General features: G+C 44.4%; 1 protein-coding gene across 8 annotated transcripts in view; it reads right to left on the reverse strand.

The window, feature by feature from the left end:
• Nucleotides 1-22,799, reverse strand: part of ZMIZ1 (zinc finger MIZ-type containing 1) — a 424,473-nt gene that overhangs the window by 302,096 nt on the left and 99,578 nt on the right. For 7 of the 8 annotated variants that reach the window (XM_074296721.1, XM_074296720.1, XM_074296722.1 and 4 more), the window contains one exon: nucleotides 6,260-6,367. The exons of the other annotated variant lie outside the window; for it this stretch is intronic. Coding sequence is in view for 3 of the 7 variants with exons in the window: in XM_074296719.1 (XP_074152820.1) it covers nucleotides 6,260-6,367 (108 nt within the window). In the remaining 4 variants the exon portion in view is untranslated. The remainder of the gene's footprint in view (nucleotides 1-6,259; nucleotides 6,368-22,799) is intronic. 8 annotated transcript variants of the gene reach the window in all.

A 22,799-nucleotide genomic window follows, 5' to 3' on the forward strand; every position in this document is an offset into this window, starting at 1 on the left:
ATTCTGTGGATTACTGTTATTATAGGCCTAGTGATCTAATTAGATTGCCCACAGCATGGGATAGCTTATTTCCTGGCACCAGCCTACCCCTCCGAGGTCACACAATGTCTAAAAGGTTTCTCATTCCACCCCGCAGGGATGCTCAAAACCCCAAACCCAAAAAGCCAAAACAAAACCAGTGCAGTCAATTGCGTCATTTCTGAGACAGGGAGAACCCAGCCCAGGTACAGGGCCAGAGCTGCCTCCTGCTTCTCTATGTCTGCCCCACTCCCTTTCTGGTGTGGCTGGGAAAGCCAGCATTAGGGGTCTCTTTCAGGGAGTTCTCCTTGTCTCTCTAAATTCAAGGACTCAGCATCAGGTTAGGAATAGCACGATAAAGCTGGGGTGGTTGACTCTATAGCCCATCACAACTATAGACCATTTCTCAGTATCCCCAGGGATAAAAAATGGTCTAGATTAGAGGGTTTTAACAGGTCCATGAACCTGAATATGAAAAAAACGATATATTTATTTTCATGGACCTCTGAAATGATATTTCCTTCAATTATGAATGGAATATTTAACCTACAACATATTGCTTGCTGTTTTGGGGAAGGGGAAGGTGAGAAAAGGAGGGAGAAAAATTTGGAACACAAAGTCTTACAAACATGAACGCTGAAAACTATCTTTTCATGTATTTGGGAAAATAAAATACTATTGAGATTGCAAAACAAGTTGTGAATATAGGCAATAAACAACAGTAATGATAGCAATGCTTGTGACGTGGTCACCAACAGGAATCACAGACATTTCCATATTATATTATTATTTATTGCAGATATCTTAGATGCTCATCCCTTCTTCAAATTTATTGGAGTTACTATATAAGTTGATAGATATATTATTGTATCATTTTGGTAACCCCTAAGATATAATTTGTTTCCTTTGTAATATGATGCATTTTATATTATGCATTTAAAAATATTACTTGGAAATGGAATCCAAAAGGTTCATAGATATTGATTCCCAAAGGAGGCCCTCTGGAACCCAGCCAGAGTTCGTTCATTCATTCATTCATTCAAATTCTCATATTCTGGGGGCTCAATGGTGGGTAAAATGAGAGGGAACAGGCCTTCTACCAGGGAACAACCCAGTCATCGGCTTCGACCATTAGCCCCTTTGCTTCAATCAGCAATCTGGTTGGCCTGACTCTTGTGCAAGAACAAATATCATCAAGTCTCCAAATCTACTAGGTCCAGGTGTCCAAAAAATCCAACCCCAATCCCCAAAGAAAAACCCCAAAACTGTAGTGAATGAAGATGATGATTATTTTCTTCCAGGAATAAATGGCATAGAAAAAGGGCTTCCTAGTTTAAAAACAACAACAAAAATCCTATTATGGTTCACTCTTTCCCTATGGGGCGGTCACTAAAAACACCTGGGAAGCTTTTCCCAGAGCTCAGTTGCAGTCCTAGGCAAATGAAAAGGAAAGAAACAGTGGGGCCAATGCACCTCCAGTGGACTTGCAAATAGAGTCATTTACTAAAGAAAGTAACAGGAAAAAAAGGCAGGAGAGAGAGAGACAGAGCCCCAGAAACCCAAAGATCTCATTTGGTCTAAACTGACAGCTTTGACTTTTACTTAACAGCCCTGAAAGGTTTTTACCTTTTCCTTGTAATGAAAAGCCAGGGGAATTCAGTCGTCAAGAGCAGCAACATTCCTCTCTTTCTCCTTTTACTTTTCCCTTGGAGTCAAACTGCACTATACATTATGCAAAGAGGGGCTCAGGAGGCCCCAGTTTGAATTCTGGCACCCAGCTCTTGCTAAGTCTGAGAATTTAAGGAAAACTCCCTAACCAGTAAAATCCCAGGTCCAGTCCCTACCCTTACCCTTATCCCTATAGTACTTGCAAGGCCAGCTTCCCCAGCATGTGGAGAGTACTGAACAAGAGAGATAATGCAATGTCCTCACCCTGCCAGACAATCCTATTCCCCCTTCATGGAGTAACCCACATACTTTTGGAATATCCCAAAAAGGTTTTAAAAGCAAAATGCCGCTGCTGTTCACGGCTGTAAGGGAAAAAAAGGTCCCTTCTTTGTGTTCTGAGATTTTTGGCATCCTAGGTAACACATCCCTTCCTTGTATCCTCCCAAACTTCTCCCATCTAGGCCCTCATCACACTGTCCTCCCAAAGGCTCTTGGAGCAATGAGAGAACTTCCAAGGACTGGCGCACTAGGAATATTTCACATTGCAACATCATTTCCCCACAGGCCAAGCCTATTTCCCACTTCTCCGGCCATCTTCCTTGACCATTCCAACCCATACTGCTCTCTGTTGTGAATGCCTCTAGCACTGATCCTGTACTACGCAAGGGAGCCCATGAGGATCTGCTTTGTCTTGTTTATTGGGGGGGCTAGAAGCTCTTCAAGGGCAGAGATCATACCTTCCCCCTTTCTTTAGGGTCCTCACAGTTTCCATGGGATGAGACCCACAGCAGGTACTCAGTGACTGATTAAGAAAAGGAAGGCAGAGATAGGAGCCAACGTGCATAGTTTTTGATTGATGGAGAAAAGAAGGTGGTTCTGGGCCATGTGATCATTCAGGTGACAAGAGTGCCCGAATTTGCATGTCTATCCCATTGAGAGTGAATAATAATGATGACGATGGTGGTAATAACAAAGAATATCTATATAAAGTTTCAGAGTGCTAGATATCTGTGTATGTATGTATAAGAGTATATATGTCTGTATATGTGTACACAGATATATATCTAAAATGTATATATGCGCAATTGTGTATATGTGCATGTGTGCTTATATTTGTGTGTGTGATGTATGTATGTGAGAGAGAGAAGGGAAAGAAAGAGAAGAGAAGAAAGAGACAGAAGAGAGAAAAGAGAGAGAGAAGAGAGAAAGGAAAGAAAGAGAGAGAGAAAGAGAGACAGGAAGAGAGAAAAGAGAAAGGAGAGAAAGAGAGAGAAAGAGATCTTTTTTCACCACCCTAGGCGTTAAGTTCTATGGTTATTTTCATTTTATAGCAGTTACTTGCCCAGAGTCACACAGCCAGCTATCAACTAAGTCTTGTCGATTCCAAGAATAACTGTTCAAGTGCATTGAACTACCAGGAAGAGGTGGGGAACAGAGTTCAGAAGGAATTCAATATTTATAATGAGGGACTCAGTTTCCTGATCAGTGTAAGGATAATAAGGATGGAACAAGTTCACTTCTGAGGTCTCTTTCAGCTCCAACTAAATCACAGTTTTGACTTTCCACATCACTCTCAACTGCAAATCTGGGGCTCAAGTCCTAAGACAGAAGGGCCCACAACCTCAGACACTATCACAGAGAAAGATGCTTGCTGCACTGAGCAGAGAGGGGAAGAGGTTACTCTTGTCTTCCTGGACAAGCTTGTACACAGATCAGCATCTCAGCCCTCACACACCAGGCTGTATGAGGAGTCTCAGGGCCATGAAGGAGACCGAAGTGCTGAAGATCTGGGGAAGAAAGAAGGATTCACTTGCTGGTCACTCTGAGCCAGCAAAGCTGAAGACTGAAAGACAGAAAAAGCTTGGAGGAATCCTGTCACTGTTAAACATGGGTTGGATATACAAACAGGGTGGAGGTAGAGATTGTAGAGAGCTTGAAGCCAGAAAAAATATACATCAACTCTTACCCCATTCACCCAAATCATCATTCCAAAGGTCTGGAGGAGTTGTCCTCCACTCTGGCTCTCAAATTCCACCCCCCCCATCCCGTTCCCCTCTCCCTATTGCTGAGGGCCACCGGGGAACTCCTCCCGACCATGACCAGCTCCAGCCTGGCCAAACCAAACACAGGCTGTGAGATCTGCTGGACAAAACGGCCATATATTCCAGGCCCCAAGCTGATCCAGGTTTACTGGAAGGCGGAGGTGGTAGTCAGGGGAGGGAGGAGAGCAAGAAGCAGAAGTGGTGGCTATGGTTGAGCCCTTCAGGAAAATATCACCCCCTGAAAGGGCAAACAACGGAAGATGGGCTCAGAGGAGAGTCTTCCAAGATAAAGTCGCCATGCCTTATCTAACACAGCTCCCCCATCAGAGAGAGCTCATTCCCCCAACCCAGAGACGTGTCAGGGAACGGTAACCAACCCCACGTGGTGAGATCCCAGGGAGACCACCCAGAAACAGCCCAGACCTCATCAGAATTCACCCCAAAACACACAGGCTATAAAGCTGTAACTACATAATGAATTAAATGCATAAAATAATTAAATTATATATGTACTCAGTAAAAGTAAAGCACATGTATCTGTACACATCTCTCTATATATATATCTATATACACACACATGTATGTACACATTTATATGTATTGTGTATAACACACACACACACACACACACACACACACACAAAATTTCTAGGCTTGCTGGCCTTCAAGTATCAGCTCAGGCTCTTCCATGAAACCTTTTCTGATCATCCTCCTCTTCTTCAACCCCACCAAAGCTCATAGGGCCTTCAACGCCCATCTCACTTAGCCCTTATTTATACATTATTTTCAGAATTTAAGGGGGGATCAGGAATGTCATTCATAGCCATCTAGTCCAATTCTCCTCTGACGGGGAAATCCCTTTCACATAAGGGGCCACCACTAGCTTTCAAGGCATCCCATCATACTCTGGGAGAACTTTAATCATGAGGAAACTTTACATCGTCTAGGTTTGCCTCTCCAACTTTGAGCAAAAGCTTTACCCAAGACAAAAAAAGGTGACGGTGAGGGCCCATGTTTGGTCTCCCCTGACTGTAAGCTCTTTGAGCGCAGGGGCTGAACAATTTGTCTTACCTCTCCTTGGAGCTCCCAGAAAGCCCAGCACAGTGGCGATCATGCAGGAGGAGCTCCAAAAAAGAGGTTTTAATTGACTAGAAAACAACCCCGTGACTGTGCTCTGTGGGAGACCTACTCTGCTGACCCCTTTCCCCCCTCTAACATAAAGTCTCCAAATTCTTGTCAGAGATCCAGCAGCTTTGGGCCAGTGCTCTCTCTCACCCCCACCCCCTCCATTTCCCCCACACAGCCGGAGGATAGAATTATACTGGGGTGGGCTTCGGAAGAGCAGCACAAATAATAGTTTTCACAGGGTAAGGATTCAGAGTGAGAAGGACCTGGGGCTAGAGGCGGAGGCCTGGATTCTAACCACTATTTTGTTCATCTATATACTCATTTTATGTATTTGTATATGTGTGTACACAATAAATACACATATATTAGTATGTGTATGTATATATATATATATATATATATATATATATATATTTTTTTTTTTTTTTTTTTTTTTTTTAAGAAGTTGAGAGCTGTCCAAATTGGCGTGGAGATCTCCCTCTGGAGGCACACGCTGGGGAAGTAACTCCTTTCTGGTCCTGTTAACCTGACAACCTAAGGGCTCCATCAGCGTTGATGGAGCATGCCCAGGAAATAGCCTTTGAGTAACTTAAACCAAGTCAATTATGGAGAAATTTTAACTCTACACCAGTTGGAGCTACAAGTGGTTATTAGTCCGCTGTAAACACTGCCCCAAAGACCACTGACCTGAAAACCCCAATGAGGAATGATAGGGCCAGAAATTTGTCAGCCCCCCAGAACAGGGGTGTTTAAGCTGAGGTCCGGAGACTAAATTCTGTAGATGTTTTAATTCTGATAACTCTATTTCCAGATAAATTCAACATAATTTCAAAAGGTTTCCCTTTTCTTCCCATTCTCTGTAGTTTATTTCATGTATTTTAAAATATTAATTTGAGAGGAGTCTGTCAGCTTCCTAGGGGCCCAAGACAACACCAAAACTAAACTAAACTAAACACTTGAGAATGGGAAGAAGGAAACTTGGCCATCCCAGCTCCTTCCCTTGGGGCACTGGCCACCTCCCCTACCTAGTTCCCGGTTTGTACAGATGAGGCACCTCCCTCCACCTGAAAACACCCAGTCCAGGGCCTTGACAAACAACAAAGCAAGAGAGATCTTTTAAAACCCTTTTTTTCCTCCTAAGCCATGGCAGAGAGAATGGCAGAACTGCCAGCCTGGTAGCTGTGGACCCAGCCTTGGAGTTAGCTCCTTCCTTGGTTCCCCAAATCCCATCCATGTACAGGTCAATAACAGGAGACAGATATAACTGAGCCCCAAGGCACAAACTGATATACCTAAGAGACAAGCAGGAGCTGGTTTTCTTTTTTCCTTTCATTCTTTATCTCTCTCTCCCCCCACCCCGTCTTCTTGCCCACCCCCAGCTTCTGGTGTGTGTGTGCTTTTACCTTCCCAGGGCCTTGGTGTTTATAAACGGGCTCCCTGTCTTGTGAGTCACTCTCCAGACACCATTGGCAAGCCGCCGATCTCACCCTGCGAATGAGTCTCCTCCTTCTCTGTGGAGAAAGGGGGGGAAAACACATGCCATGAGGGAGGCTGGAGCACTGGGCACAGAAGGGCAAGCTGGGATCTGCACGCAAGCGGGAGGGCAGGCAGGCAGGCCTGTGGTCCAGACTCCAGGCTGAGCTCTGGTGGCCTCCCTCCTGACTTCGGGCAGACAGGGAGCAGCAGGAGGTCACCCCCTCAACTCCCTGCTGTCCCTGGGCACAGCTAATCTTGGCTTTCCACTAAAGTACTCCAGTTTCCTGGTTTCCCCAAGTTCTCCCTCCTGGTCCCAAACCAGGAGGAGGATCAGAGCTGGCCGGGTCCCTCTGCCACCCCATACCCCCATGACCAGGATGCTGTCCTTCTCCTTGGGGTCGTGAGGCTGTTTCTTGGAAGGAGAGTGGGGGGTTTACACTTGGGGGTTGTTTGCTTTTGTTGTTGGGGGGGGGAAGCTGAAAGTGATCTCCTGCCAGGGAAGCCAATAGCCAGAGTGAAAGGGAGAGGCTGTCCTGGGGTATTTTTAGCTGCATGTACAAAAGCCCTTGCTGTGTACCTCATCTTGCTCAGTAGCGCCCTGTCCGCCTTCTGGGAATTATCTCACACAGCCATGGCCCCAGCAGCCACTTCCAGAGCTGCACTTTAACCCCCTACCCGCCCCCCTTCCTCAGTGGAATTCTTTCCTCATTATGAATTAGTTACCAGATTGCCTGCCAAACAATTGTAATTTTATCTCCTCGGGTTTAGGTGGACCTCTACCTCTCTCTGTAAGCAGACCTAACCATCCCCCGTACTCCTCCTCCACCTGGTCAGCCTTGGCCTGCTCCAGGGAATCCAGGAGCCATCGAGGCAAGGCAGTGATCCTTTAGGAAGTGCCCTCCTGTGTGTGTGTGTGTGGGGGGGGTTACGAGGAAGAGAAGACAGTCCCGGCCAAAAATTAGGGGCTGTGTAAAACAGGGAACAAAAGAGATTTTGCCTGGTACCTCTGCCCACAGCCCTCACCACTGCACACCTTATAATGCATTTTGTAAGTTCCTGTGTATGTCCTCATTATCCCACTCTCCTTACCCGGTCCCTCCATCAGAACGGAAGCTTCTTGGGAGGAGGGACTACTTTGCTTTTGTCTAATCCTTAGTGCCTGGCACACAAATGCTCAATGATGGAGCAGTTAATAGGTACAAATTAGTGCCCCAGGATCCCCTATGGGAGCTCCCAGGGACTGCTAAATCTTTGGGAGATGTAGAATTCTCACACAGAGAAAGCCTGATGTTGCCAATGCCCCCAATACATGCTTGCACTGACATGTGTGTGCATTAAAAAAATAATAATTATATATATATATAATGTGTATGTATCTATATATGTGTATTATATATATACATATGCACAAAGGTGCTATGCAACTTTAAAATAATTGCAGGTTAAAAAAAGTGTTCTTATAATTTAACTCCCCCTCCCCAAAATGTTACAGCTAGTCTATTTAGCCAGGAAACAAACCGACCCCATCGTGTGTCTCCACCAGGTTCCTTTTAGCAAGGTGCCCAGGATGTATGCCATCTGTATACCTCTCTTGTCTCCTCAGGCTTGAGGCTCCCAGTGAGCACCTCCTCCACGTCCCCCCTTCCTTCTCCTTTCTCTAGGTCACCCCCTAAAATGAAGAAGAAGGGGTCCCCAAAGGAGGCTGGGCAGGAATGATCCCCCTTCGTCTGGCTCAATCTAAATGCCGTGAAATTCTGGCTCCTAGGGGATCTCACACATCAGTTACTGCCTGTTAGTAAGCGTCCACAAGGCTCTGGTTAATAAAACCAGACCCAGATAATAAAGGGGAATATTTAGGTGGCTTTTGATTGAGGACTAGCCCCTCTCTACTGCCCCACGCTCCCCAGAATAACTGGACAGAAAGAAAAACTCCTTCTCTCTTTATCCTTTGTAAAGCAAGAGACATTAAAAAAATCACAAAGAATCTGAAGGGGGATGGGGAGATAGGGAGGGGGATGGATGGATTCACGGAAAATCGGAGAAAACTAGCCAATTGTTCAAACCAAGTAAAGGCTTCCTAAATTCGCAGTCAAAGCCCCAACACGAATGGGGCAGACACAGCAATTCTAAAAAGCCAGGGGCCAATTGTTTAAAATATTCTACCACCTAGTCTGGGTCAGTTCTTAAGGCAGTGGGATCTCCCCATTGATGGAGCTAGGGAGGGAGGAGGCAGAGAGAGAACAAGAAAGCTGGGGGGTGGAGTGAAGGAGGGGCCGGAGAAAGGAGGAGTGGGCTGGCAGAGCCCCCAGCTTTGTGTGTGTTGGGAGCAAAGGGCAAGGGGGGGAGGGGAACAGGAATGCCTTCATGATTCTCCACAGCAGAAACACTGGCTGGAATGTGAGCTTGTTGAATAGAAAGGAGGTGACACTGCAAATGAATTTAGGGGCAGGGGGTGGTGATGGGTCAGGGGGAGGGGAAAAGAAGCAACAGCCCAGCAAGGGGACTCAAAAGAGCCTAGGATTCGGGGCCTGCTCTGATCCCCGGGCACTCCAGTCCAGACGGGTCATAGGTGGGTGACCTGGTGATCATGGCAACGTGTTTCCAGACACAGCTGGGGAGACCCCCAAGTCTTCAGCTGGCCCCTGACTGAGGTGTCTGGAGCAAAGTCTCCATGAAGAAGCGGGAAAAGGGAGGCAGTTTCCTATCTCTTCATCCTTAAGTTCTCCCCTGTCCCAAATCCTGCCCTGCCACTCTCCCCTCCCCCTCCTACCCCCTCCTCCGCCCTGTCTCCTCACTGAGATCCCCACAGTTAAGAGAAATCCAGTATAGCCCTAGCTCAGCCCATGCGCTCCCCCCCTTGTACAGCGAACAGGATGTGGGTATCTGGAGGTGAAGGAGAGTGTGGGGGTCGAGGGACAAATGGGTGGGGAGTGGTTCGAGGGACACTACTTCCTTAAGACAGATCGGTTTACCACATTCAGTTGAGCCCAGGACCGCACAGCTGCAAGTTATAAATGTCCCAACCCAACACACACACACACACACACACACACACACACACACACACACACAGCCATTCCTTCAGCCAAGATTCCAGATCTTTGTGGCTCCTATCTATCTTTTCAAAGAAATCATCTCCCCCAACCACGTCAGCAACCTGTCGGTCAGCCTTCCAAGGCAGGGCCCAGGTAACACATACATGGCTCCCAGGTTATAAATACTCGCCCTGAAGGAAGAAGCATGGACCTAGTGTAGGAAAACTGACAAAGGGGTGGTCCAGAAGCAGACTGTTAGAGGGAGAGAAAGGAAGGAGAGAAAGAGAGGGAAAAGAGAGAGGGAAAGAGAATGGGAAGGAAAAAAAGAGATAGGGAAAATGGAGGGATGGAAAGAGGCAGCTCTGGGCTAGTGAAAAGGCACTCAAGTAAGGCTCCTCATTCTGCTCTAATTACTCCAATCCTAGTGATTATTGCAGACCCAGATCTTGTACTCACTACCTTCTCCAGGAAACCTGCCCTGATGTCTCATGTAATTTCAATGCACGAGCGTTTCTCCAGCACCTGTGAAACGCAAGGTCCTGGGTGATGTGGGGGAGGTTCTCATGCTGGTGGGGTGGCTCTCCACTTTGCTCCAAAAGGAGGCAGACCTTCTACCAGCCTGAGGGGACAAGAATGGGACGTTCTGCAAATGGCAGAGAGCACTTACGCCAAAGCTTGGTGGTAGGCAGAGATGAAATGCCGGTTAGGGGGAACAGCTGGAAGGCCAGTTGGATTGCATGGAAGAGCACATAAATGAGAGGAAGAATAAATAAATAAGCTTGGCAAAATAGCTAGGAATCAACTTGTAGTAGTTTCAAATACTAAGCTGAGGATTTTAAATTTTATTCTAGGGAGCCCATGAAGATTTTGGAGAGAGAAAATGACGGAGTGTGTGAGTGTGTCTGTGTGTGGAGGGGATAGCAATGATGGGGACGAAATATGTATTAACAATATCAACTTGGCAGTGGTGTGGAGGGCAGATAGGAAAGGGAAGAGGCAGCTGGGAGACCATCCTAATTGGAACCTCCTCTGAACTCCTAAGGTATTGACTATCTTTACCACTCATTCAGGAGTTGCCCCATCTGACACGTCCCCTTTTTACTGTCTGTAATTTCATTGTTGTGAGGAACTCCCAATGTACTTTCCCAGTGCCAATGTGCACCGACTTGGGGACTCTTAGAAAGTTGCCTCGTGATTCTAAGGTCCTGAATGATTCGTCCAGGATCACATTAGGGATCAAAGGCCGGTGTTCCTGAAACCAAGCTCTCTGAGGACAGACTGTCTGGGGTTTTTAGTTAGCTTTGCACATCAGTCTGATGATCCCAAATGGACTTTAGACTCTTAAAGGGCAGAGACTGCTTCTCTGCTGTAATGCTCTGCACAGGGATAGGCATAGGGCATCGGTGGTATGACTGATGTGGGGCACATTCCAATTGCAATAGCAATTCTAATTAAGCTGGCCACCTTTCTCAGTTTTGATAGACTCCTGCTTTGGAATCCATCCAGCCAATCAATGCATAGAGTTTCTTCCCAAAACTTACTATTCCATTCCAGGGAGGGGGGAGAAAGGGGGTCAGGAAAGGAGGAGGAATCAGGACAGAAACAGGACAGTTCATTGAGTCAGGAGGCCGAGTGGGCGGCAGGATCACCAGCCCAGACAATCTCCATTCTAGGATCCAGGAGGATCCCAGAGAAAAGTACCATCATTCCCGAGAACATTGGGCCCAAGTACAACCTGCTGTCTGGGTCTTTCTGGGAGTAGTGGGGTGGAGACACTTCCAGCCTTTTCCAGTTTTCTTTACTGTGATACTCAGCTGACTAAAAGAAAATAACAGCCTCATCCAGGAAAAGCCCATGGTTAGTGGTACCAGAAGCCGTTTCCAGGAAGACAGCTCCATCTCTCTGGTTTTAGATTGTAGCTCTTCTAAACCCTCAAGCTGCCTCTTAGGGAGAGAACCATCACTCAGACAATAGACTGAAATCAGTCACCATCTGATGACCGCCATGCTGCCCCCACTCGGACCCCCCTCTACCATCACTATCGACGGGCACAGGCGAGGCAGGCCAGCCTTCCTTCCCCACTTGGCCAAGCTGGCAGCAATTGCCTTAAACGGGACTTTTTCTTGAAGTTTCCCTCAAAGACCAGACTCGGTGGCTTCTTCTCTCCTAGCTCCAGCCCTCGGGAGGATCTAGGAAAGGGAAGAGGAGAAGCAGAAAAGGGGAAAAGAAGATAAAGGGGAAAAAAGGGAGAAGGGAAGGGATAAGGGGAAAGAGAGAGAAAGGATTAGGAGGAAGAAGACTAAAGAATGGTGGTGAGTGATAGGGGAAAAATCAAAAGGATAAAGAAGGGGAAAAGGAAATGGGAATTTAACACTTGTTAAATCTTAGGAAATATTGACTCACTTCCATTTCCTTTTTTTGCTTACTTTTTGGACTCTCAAGCAACTGTTACAAACTCACAGTGATGATCAGACATAAGTTACCATTCAATTGTTGGTCTCTTTCACACAAAGATAAATACATTGAGTTATGTTTCCCCTCCAACCCCTCCAAAAAATACCAAGAAAAGCCCAGAATTCCCTCCTCACCAAACATTCCATCTTCAGAAGGTCTCTGCCACAGCTGAGGCACCAACACTGGAAGTACATGTGTCTCTCCCCTATTTTAGTGGTAACTTTGTTTTATAAATAAATTATATAAATAGGCTTCTTTGATTACTCAGAGCATCCAGCATTTAAGGACTGGGGCATTGCTGTAGGCATAATTGTACTACTGAATTCATCAGCTGCCTAATTATCATTCATTTTGCATTTATTTCTGCTAATTAAAAAGAGAGAAACTCCTAACAACTTTTACATAAATACTATATTTGTTCTATGTAAAGATGTGATGCTAATTTGCTGGTGATTAGCCGATTATCTAATTTTATCTCTGTCATGCTGCAGAGGCCAGTATCCTACAGCTAACTGGAGGCATGTAGTGTGCAGGCTGGGCCATCACCAGCTCCTTGGATATCACACACATTTTGCACACACACACACACAAACACAGACACACACACACACACCCCCGCACACCAGTACTGGGGCATGTTGAGGATATAGAGAGAAAACCAATGAAGACTATTCATGACCCAGAGAGCATTCACCCTTGGACTCAGGCAGCTGGGAGGGTGCATGGAATGACTCATGGGTCTGAGGAAATGTTCATAACAGCAAGATACGCTCACGGTCATGGGACCAACCAAATGGTCTGTTTGGGGCATTCATGGAAGCCATCAGAGCAAGCCAACAGTCAATCCTCCCACACCTCTCTCTACCTAGGACAACACAGCTGGAGCTTGGAAGAGATGCTCCACCAACAATGTGTCCTCATCCCTTCCCTGTACACCCTCTTCTCCACCCATCCAAATCCAATCACTCAACAAGCATTTATTAAGCAGTACTATGTACTGGATGTCAAAGTGTCACAACCATTCAGAATACAAGGTTAAGAGTGCTACATTTAAAATCAGGAAGATCTGGAAGACTTCTTTTCAGAGGATCACAGGTGTAATCTTTGTATGTTATAGATTAGGAAAGGAAGTTAGAAACTTTGTCCCACTAAGGGTCAAAGATATGACTTTCAAGACGGTATCTAACTCAGAAATGAATTCCTGCAGTTTGCATACTGGCTTGGAAAACCACAAATTGATATTGTCTATATTTTATTGTATTTTTACTTACTTTGTTAAATATCTCCCAATTACATTTTAATTTGATTCTGCCATACTCAGAAGCTTTGCTGCTCTGAGTCTAAGCTCTCTAACGTAATTCCTTATAACTCCGTCCCATCACATAATTTAGGAGGATTATATATTGTACTTATATCTAATAATTTCACATGATACTAGCCTTCTCAACTACATTTTAATATCCCAAAGGACAGGATTCATGTTTTATTCAGTAAAACCTCAATTTCCCAGGGTTTAGCCCTTTGACTAATGTCTTTCTTTTAAAAAAAAAAAAAACTAACTATTCTGAATGAAAATCTCTCTGATATGTATTACATAGTTCCCTGCCTTCTTAAATGGAATAAACAGAACTTACCTATTTCTCAGGAACTTAGGGTTACTAAGATCATCAATTACTGAATTATAATTAGTGACATCTGAAAACCCTGATGAGATGTAAAGAGTTGTTTGCTCCTATAACTAGAAGGATGTGTGTGTGTGTGTGTGTGTGTGTGTGTGTGTGTGTGTGTGTGTGTGTGTGTGAGAGAGAGAGAGAGAGACAGACAGACAGACAGACAGAGACAGAGTGTGTGTGTGTGTGTGTGTGTGTGTGTATGTGTGTGAAGAGAAAGAGAGAGAAATGGAGAGACAGAAAGAGAGACAAATAGAGAGACAAAGAGACAAAGACAGAGAATCAAAGATAGAGAGACAGACAGGGAAAAGGAGACAGAAAGACAGAGGGAGAGGGTGAGAGAGAGAGATGTGGGAGGGAAGGAAGAAGAGAGGGAGGGAAGAGAATGAATCACTGGAAAGATGAATGGGTTCAAATCCTGCTTCTTGACACTGACTATTGCCTAATCTTAGATAAAGTAGTCAAGCTCCATGGCTCTTAGTATCTGCATCTGTAAAATTGGAGGGAGGAGGGGAGGAGAGGAGGAGAAGTAAGATTGGTTTGGAGCAAATAGTTTCTGAAATCCCTTCCAGCTCTGATCCTAATTGTCAGGCTGCCAGATGTGACTTCTTGTTGCTTTTAGCATGCTCACTTGTGACTTCTCTTCTGCTTCTAACCTTCTGCAGGTTTGCAAACAAAGAAGTAAGCTTGTTAGAATTGTGCCTAAAGTAAGAGTAAAAACATTTTGAATTATGGGTTTTCCCATGAGCAAAGTGCACTAACTTTTTAAGTAAATGGACTCTAACATCTCTTTTTGCTACTCAGTGATTTTTTCAAATGTTCACTATTTTGTTGGCTTGATTTGTTTCTTTTTTTTGGGGGGGGGTGGAGAGGGGACGATCTGAATAGGTGAGGCTTCTAAATAGTTGGATTATGACTATTATAATAATTTAATATTATCTCTAACTTTGCATCTCCAGAGCACACAGTATAGATCTAAACCCATGGCTGGTCAGTCGAATGATTTGACCAATCAAAAAGTGAAAAAAAGAAGAGGCTGCTGACTTTTGATGAGATGATATCCAAGGTTCCCTCCAGCTTAATTTACACAATGACCACAGTAACAAAAAGGAAAACTTCACTGAAAGACATCCGGATCTTGATCAATGCACTGACCAGTCTTGACTTTAGAAGACTTAGTTTCCTCATTTGTTAAGTGGGAATCAATCAGCGATTGACATTTATTAAGCAGCCCCTGGATGCTGGCATTGTGCTAAGGCCTTCTTCCTATTTCATAAAGTAGAGCCTGGTGTGATTCTGGAGTGTTGATGGCACAGGGCATAGAGCTTCGGACCTGAAGTCAGGGTTCAAAATTTGATTCAGATTCTTCTGAGCTGGGTGACCGATTGGCCATTCACATCTTTTTCAATATCCTCTTCCAAAAAATGGAGATAATAACAGCACCTTACAGAGTTGTTGTAAGGATCAAATGAGATAATATTAAAAACCCCAAGTAGTTGTTATTATTATTATTATTATTATTATTATTATTATTATTATTATTACTGAACAGAGCAGAAAGATGCCACGTAAGGATTCAAATATTCTAAAAAACTGGCCAGTTTTTTGTACAGGGCAGGTCTAGCTCATCCCAGGTACAAGTTAGGGGTAAAGGTAGAGCCAAGCAAGGCTTTCTTATGGCCCTGAAGACAAGCCTGAGAAATCCTCGAAGGATGTGGGCTCTGGCTCATGCTTCTCTTTGTCCCTCCCACCCCTATCATATGTACCTTGCCCGTAGTAGGTGGTCGGAAGAACCCAATTGCTTTCTGGAATAAGTGAACCATAACCAGTGATTTCTTTGCACGCATTTTGGTGTACATGTACTCTGCCAGAGATAGTTTCTGTCTCTGGATAGGAGGAAGCCCTAAGGCTTCCCAAGGAAGTAGGGCGTGCAGCAGGGATGGCACAGGCTAGGAGGCCTGGACAGAGTTCCCTTTCTGCTTGTCAATAAGCCACACTGCAGAAAGAGTTTTCCACAGACACAGCAAAAACCTGCACATCCCTTTTCCTTTGTGGCCTGAATGCCCTCTCCCTCTCCATACTGATAATTTATACCCCCAGCCAAGGCATGGGGGCCCTGCTGCCAAACCTAATTCTTGAAGAGCACAATTTGCAGCAGATGGAGAGAAAGGGCTTCTTTTCATTCAGTCCATTCCTCCCACCTCAGACTTGCTCTGTTCTCCCTCTCTCGGGTGGATATCCTCTGCTCATTCACTCACCAGAAGCTTTTATCACTAAGCACACAATCAGAGGAAACCCAGAAGGCCAAGTGGGGGCTGTCAGGAGGCAAGATCTCAAGAAGGCCGAAAACAAAGGGTACAACCCAGAGCTACAGCCTTGGAGGAGAGCACACAGTGATGTCTCACTCTCTGGGACTCCTCCTCTCACTCAAGACAAAACGGCTCCCAGCCCCCTCCTTCCCCCCCCCCCCATCCTCTGGGACAGGGCTTGGCGGGAAGGCCGCTGTTATGGCAGAATGGACTGGATGGGCCCTCTCGTTCAGCTTCAGCACTGCCCATCTGCTGCTTCCCTGGGTGGTGAGGAAGCTCAGAAACATCTCCCCATCCTCAGGAACTTGCCCACGTCTGGGTACATACTGTTCCCTTCTTCCTCCTAGACAGTTCTTCTCCCTTCCTTCTCCCAGGCCCTACCTGGAACTTTCATCAGCCTTCCCAGCACAACATACCTGGATTCTGATCAATTATTTGCTCTACTTCCTTCAGGACTCAGATCTATAACTAAGGGGACTAGACAGGCTTATCCCTCATAACACTGCCCAAGTAGCTAGCACAAGGTTACAAAGCCCTGCATTGTCGTTTGGCCAATCACCTGTTTATATCATTGTTTCTATGAAACTAACTGCCCCTGAATGTCACAGTGCCGAATGTGTTTTCCTGGAACCAATCAAAGACATTCAATTCAGTGCACCATTTGGTGTTCACCCTGTTCAGAGCTCACACATAGCATATGCACACAGAGAAAGCACGGGTTAGAATATTAACTCCTGTTATTTACTGTGCTATATCAGACAAGCAATTCCACTCTCCAGGCCTCAGATCCCTTGTCCGTAAAATGCCATGAGGCTACATTAAGAAAGGCATGGTATCCAGAATGAGAAAGGTAACAATCATGTTTTACTGTGATGGATTAGACCAAGATGGCAGAACGGAGGAGGGGCCCATAGAGCCCCAGATGGTGTAAGCTGATCATGAAAGGAAGTGGTGGGGTTATTGATAAAGGGCACGGGAAAGGAGGGTCATTAATGTAGCCCCACTAGATTCTCTAGTAGCTTTACCACTAACTAGCTTTGTGAATTTGAGTAAATATTCCTTGTTTATGGACCTCAGTTTCCTGTCTGACTCAAACAGGCCAAAAGTCTAAAACTCATTCTAGTAGATCAAATTGTCTGGGGGATAGGCAGGAGGCATATGTTTTCTGAATACCTTTCAGGGTACATAGTAGGAGCTTAATAATTACTTATGCCCTTCTCCTTTCTTCCCTTACGAGAGTAGCATTGTCCAGTCCAATCCCTTATCTTAGAGAAAAGAAAACCAACTGAGGCACAGATATGGAGAGTGATTTTGCACACAGTCATAAAGGTAGTAAGAGGAAGAATTCAAAACTAAGTCTTCTAGATCCAGATCCAGAGTTCTTTCCTTTACAACTGTGTCCTTGCTTTATGAGCGTGCATACTTGCATGCATGTGCAAAATCATTGTGGCTTGCTAAATGTAAACATTATTATTATTATTATTATTATTATTATTATTATTTTATGAATAAGTGGTATTATATCTAGAGTTCAGAATTAAAAGGGTGATAAAGAAACCTGACAATCTGAGTTAGGAAAAAAGCAGTAGACAAAAACACAATTTATCTTTTTTGCCAAGCTCAACAAAAATTGTTTTGATGTACTAATGGTTCTTAATGGGAGTCAGTAGCCATCATTTAAATAAATAATCATCCGGTTGATGACAGAAGTGTTGGTAAGTCTGCCCTTTTGTATGTTCGATAAACATGTACATAGTCTACCTAATATGTTCATCCTAAGAAGCACGGGGTATCCAATAGAACACAAGCCTCATCTATGACCTTGAGGAGGTCACTGAAATACCCACTGTTACACCATGGCTTCGTCATTTTTGCTATGGCTCTCTGGCCTGGTGAACAACATCTAAGCCCATAGGGAGTATAAATGGACCAAGTATTTTCTCCCTTCCTACAAGAAAGAGCTCTCTTTAATTGCAGCCTTCTCTTTCTTGTCCTCCCTAAAGAGCTCAGTTAGATCCACATCCTAAAATTAGTTCCTGTCTTGGCTGACCCTGAACCCTACCTCAGTGTCAAGTTCACTCCACAACATTCTACATGCAGAAGCCATGCACTGGCTCTCAGTTTCTTGATCAGTAAAATGGAGCTACAATAGTATCTGGCAATATAAATAATAGAAAGGACACTAATTTCAAAATCAGAGAGCCCAGGGTTAAATCCAAACTCTGATGCTGACTACTATTGTTGGGATTGTTCCTCATCTCCAAAATGAGGATTCTGGATCAACTAGTGTGTAAGGTCCCTTCTAACAACAGATCCTAGGGTTCAGCAATCCTTCTTATAGAGGCATTAGGAGTAAAGTACTGAGCAAAAATTAAAGTGTCATAAACATAAGTAATTATTATTATTACTACCATCACAAACCAGCTCTCTAGCTGTCATATCAACTGCAACATAGTATGTGGGAGCATTCTGAACCATTAAAAGCAAATACAAGGTGTTCCCAAGATCACAGAACCAATTCTAGAGTAAGAAGCCATTTAGTCCAAGCCCTCCATTTTACAAATGGGGAAACCAAATCGGGGGAGTGGGAAAAGGATATGTGACTGACTCAGTGTCACACCAGGAATAGTAACAAAACTAAGATCTGAATTCAGGTCTTAATACTCCAAATCTAGTACTGCAGTTTAATTGTTTTTCAGTTGTTAAGATTCTTACAAGGTACTTATGCACTTAGTTCACACCTTTAAAGGAGTTGAAACCTTTAAAGGAGTTTGCTCATTGGTCCACACATGAGATTCACACCTTTAAGAGAGCATACTTTTAAGGAGCTCCCACAAGCCCAGGGAGTTACCCACAAGCCTATTCTCTGGGAGGATATAAGGAACCAGGATTCAGTGGGGAGAGTCAGAGTATGGATCGAGTCAAGGAGTCCTGGGAGGACTTAATCTCAAAGAGATTAAGAGTCAGGATTCAGTGGATTCACAAGTCTAAAGGAAAAGCCTGCTCATGGACTTCTGGGAGATTCACAACTAGGATTGACTTCTGAAACCCATAATCCCACACTCTTGGAGGTGGAGTCTGATTCTCACACTCTTACAGGGGTCCTCAAACTTTTTAAATAGGGGCCAGTTCACTGTCCCTCAGACTATTGGAGGGCTGGACTATAGTAAAAACAAAAACTCACATTGTCTCCTCCTCTCAGCCCATTTGCCATAATCCCTGGGGCCCCGCATAAATGTCCTCAGAGGGCTGCATCTGGCCCGCAGGCCCTAGTTTGAGAACCCCTGTGAGTCTAGGAGATTCAGAGTGAAGAGTTATTTGAGATTCAACTGTGATGCTGGCTGGAGACACTCGGACAAGAGCTCTAGGGAACCAAAGAGAGAGGCCTCCAAGAAAGCTAGCAGAGCCCCAAGTGAAGGAGACAAGACTTAAAGGAGAAAATAAAGGATCTGGAGAAGATTTGGAAAGAGACAGAAAAAGATTTTAATTCCTGGCTGCATTTTGGGATTATTGAACTGAACTGTAACTAAGGCTGCCTCCAGAAGCTCCCCAAAGAATCTGCGACCAGAGAAGGATTGCAATTTAGAGAAAGAGAACATCACATTCAGTGATGTCCAGCTCTTCACGACCCCATTTGAGATTTTCTTGGCAAAAATACTGAAATGGTTGGCCATTTCCTTCTACAATTCATTTTACAGATGAAGAAACTGAGGCTAGCAAGGTTAAGTGACTTGCCCAGGGTCACACAGCTAACGTCTGAGGCCTGATCTGAACTAATGAAGATGAGTTTTCCTAATTCTAAGCCCCTTGCTCTATCCACTGGACCACCTAGCTACCCTAAATCTAATACTTATTTCCACTGTGTTCTAAAATTGTTCTAACTGTCATCTAATCTAGAGAAATCTGGAAAAGGTTAGTTATTTACTATCCATCACAGATACATACATAATTTTGAGACTTGTTAGAAAAATAAAGTTATTTTTAGCCCCAACACTACCGTTATATGGACATTCAGATCGGCACATGAAACCAAAGCTGAAACATTAACTATGTTAATGATCAGAAACCTGCTCCTGTAACTGTAACATTCAGAAGATCACTTTGTACCTACAATTTACTGGGTTTTGGGCTCTTGGCCAAAAGCAATAACATCTGACCTATTGTTATTATTCAAACAAGCCATCTCCTTCAGGTCCCTTTTCCCTTCCCGGGGAAGACTATTTAATCTGGAGCAGGAGTTGAGGTTCCCTCCAGCCTAACAGTCTAGATCTGGCAGTAACCACTGGACGGGGTGGGAGGAGGAAGTTAGGGAGGGATCCAGAAGGGGAAATAGGGAGGGTTTCTAGGAGTTGCCTCAAAATGACTCTCTCCAGAGACAGGGCTATGCTATTCATCAACTGTTTTTCAGGGCTGTGAAAAATCAATGAGATTTGAGCTGCAAACTCATCATTAGGACAGGAAAAACTCTGCAATGGAATTGATTTGTTTAAATATAATAACACAATTTAATGACAAGTCATGGGGGTGGGGAGAGAAGGAAAGGGAAAAACCAATAATAAAGAGAGAGAGAGAGAGAGAGAGAGAGAGAGAGAGAGAGAGAGAGAGATCTCAACCCAACATGAGACAGAAGTCATTGCTTTTTTTTTTTTTTTTTGTCATTGCCCTAAGGATAATTTTTAAAATGATTTTAAAACACACACACACACACACACACACACACACACACACACACAGACAGCCCCTGCCTCTGAGGAAGCCTGGGTAGGAATATGCTGTCAGAACAGGGAAAGAGCAGACATTGGAGGAGGAAACTGCAAATTACTGGGTCTGAGAATAGATTTCAGAAAGGACATATATCATGGCCCTGCTCTCTTATTTGTTGGTCTTGCCGTCTGGTTTGTCTTTGGTGAAATAGCTCTGGGGGTTAACTGAGCTACCCGCTCCTAGTGATCCAGTCTGTTCTCTCTCTGTGTCTCTGTCTCTCCTACTCAGGAGACCCCTAATGGAGCCAAGTTGACCACTGCTGTCACCAATGCAGGCAGATGCATTAGTATCCATTGGGGTTTAGTGAATTGTTGAAAGGATAGAAGCTAGCTTCAACTCCCAAGTCCCCTCCCCAAGCTACTGGAGGGAGGAAAGCGGGCACTAATCATGATGGAGCAGAAGAGCCTGATACACTAGATTCTGAGCCACACTTTAAACAGAAACCCACAGATGCTGGGGTCTAGCTATGTCTCTATGCCACATTAAACAATCAACCCAACGATCATCGTAACTCTCATTTCTATGGCTTTTTCAAAGTTTATAAATAAACCCTCTGGGAAGAAAAGCAGTATTATCATCCCCAGGTACAGAGGAAGAAACATACTCAAAGGTATTGGTCACATAATGTCTGAGCACCAGCCAGCAGCCAGCCTTTTAAGTAGGGGGTCACATTTATATAAAAAGGTTACTGTTAGGCACCAGGAGGAAAGGGAAGAGACATAAAAGGAACAAGACAGAATTGAATTAATCATCAAAATAATCATTAGCATTGCTACAATGAGCTCTATGATTATCCTCATTTTACAGATGAGGAAACTGAGAGCTTAGAAAGTGCAGGTAACTTATCTAATATCACAGAAGTATCACAATCAGGCAATTTAACTCATTTCCTCTGAGCAGCTTTCTTTCCCCTACACCATTTGAGACACATTCTCTCCCTTTAAGGGCTTGAAGTCTAGTTATAAGGATATAGACCATGTAAATATAGAAAAGATAATAACAAAAGACAATCAGTGCAAGTCAATGTACCACAAATTAAATACTTTAGCATCAAGCCACGTAAATATCATTCAACAAATATTTGTCTATGATGTCTCAAGATAAGTGGTAGAGACAAGCGAAAAAAGAATCACAGAATGACAGAATTTGAGAATGGAAAGGAACCCCATTCATCATCTCATCTCACTTAAACTTAGATGGGGTTAGGAAGAGGGTCAAGAAATTGGACTGGCTGAAGTAAAGATTATATACTAGGAAAGTAGCAGGACAAGAGATTGGAAAAAGGGGTTTGACTTCTCCACTAACCAATAAGGATCAATCCTGCAGGCACAAAACTTTTCAGCTCTAAAGTGACCTGTTGAAAAGAATCTTAGCAAGTGAGATACTCTGTGGCATTCAGGATAGATTGGTGAGGATGAAACTAGAGTTAGAGAGACTATTTAGATCTTTGATAAGCAGCTTCCTTCTCTTCTCCCCAAGATGTCCATCTTATGCAGAATCCCTAGAATAGGTATGGTCCAAGCATGCACATGCATACATGCATGCACACACACACACACACACACACACACACACACACACACACAATCCATTATTTCTTACACCAGGATTATCTCTGGATCCTTTCCACATAATAGTATTTAGAGAGTTGAAGTCTACCAAGAATTGCCTTATTATAATCACTGTTATAATCATTGTCCCTCCCTGCCCCCCACCCCTCCAGGCCAGGGACAGCCCAAGGATGTGGACTTTTTTGCCTCTTTTTTTTCCTTCTGTTTTTCCCTTTTGGCATCTGGCTCCCGGCTCCCAGCTCCTAGCTCATAGTTCTTCATGCAGCAGCCAACTGACTGACTCATTCCAGGTTGAGGTACCCAAGCTCCAATCAGGTGTTCCTGGCAGCACCTGGCTCAGATCAATGCCCTTGCTGGCATCTGGCCTCAGGAAGTTCTGCACTAATTCACGTGACTCATATCTTCAACAGCCTGTTCTCATTCCAGACCCCAGTGTTGCCCACCGGGAGATTTCCAGCCTCCTCACGAGTTGGGCAGGCATGATGCCTATTTTCCAAATTAAAAACCTCAGTCTGAATCCAATAATCTCCCATCCCAGACGTGGCTAAGTAAACATATTATTGTGTTCTGCGTTACTACCATCAACTTCCCCCTCTCCACCGGGGCCTAGGAAGAAGAGCTAAGATTAGTGGAATATCCTGGTTATCTATCACCATTATTTATC

The sequence above is a fragment of the Sminthopsis crassicaudata genome, chromosome 2 (genome assembly GCF_048593235.1).
Source record: "Sminthopsis crassicaudata isolate SCR6 chromosome 2, ASM4859323v1, whole genome shotgun sequence".
Classification (NCBI taxonomy): domain Eukaryota; kingdom Metazoa; phylum Chordata; class Mammalia; order Dasyuromorphia; family Dasyuridae; genus Sminthopsis; species Sminthopsis crassicaudata.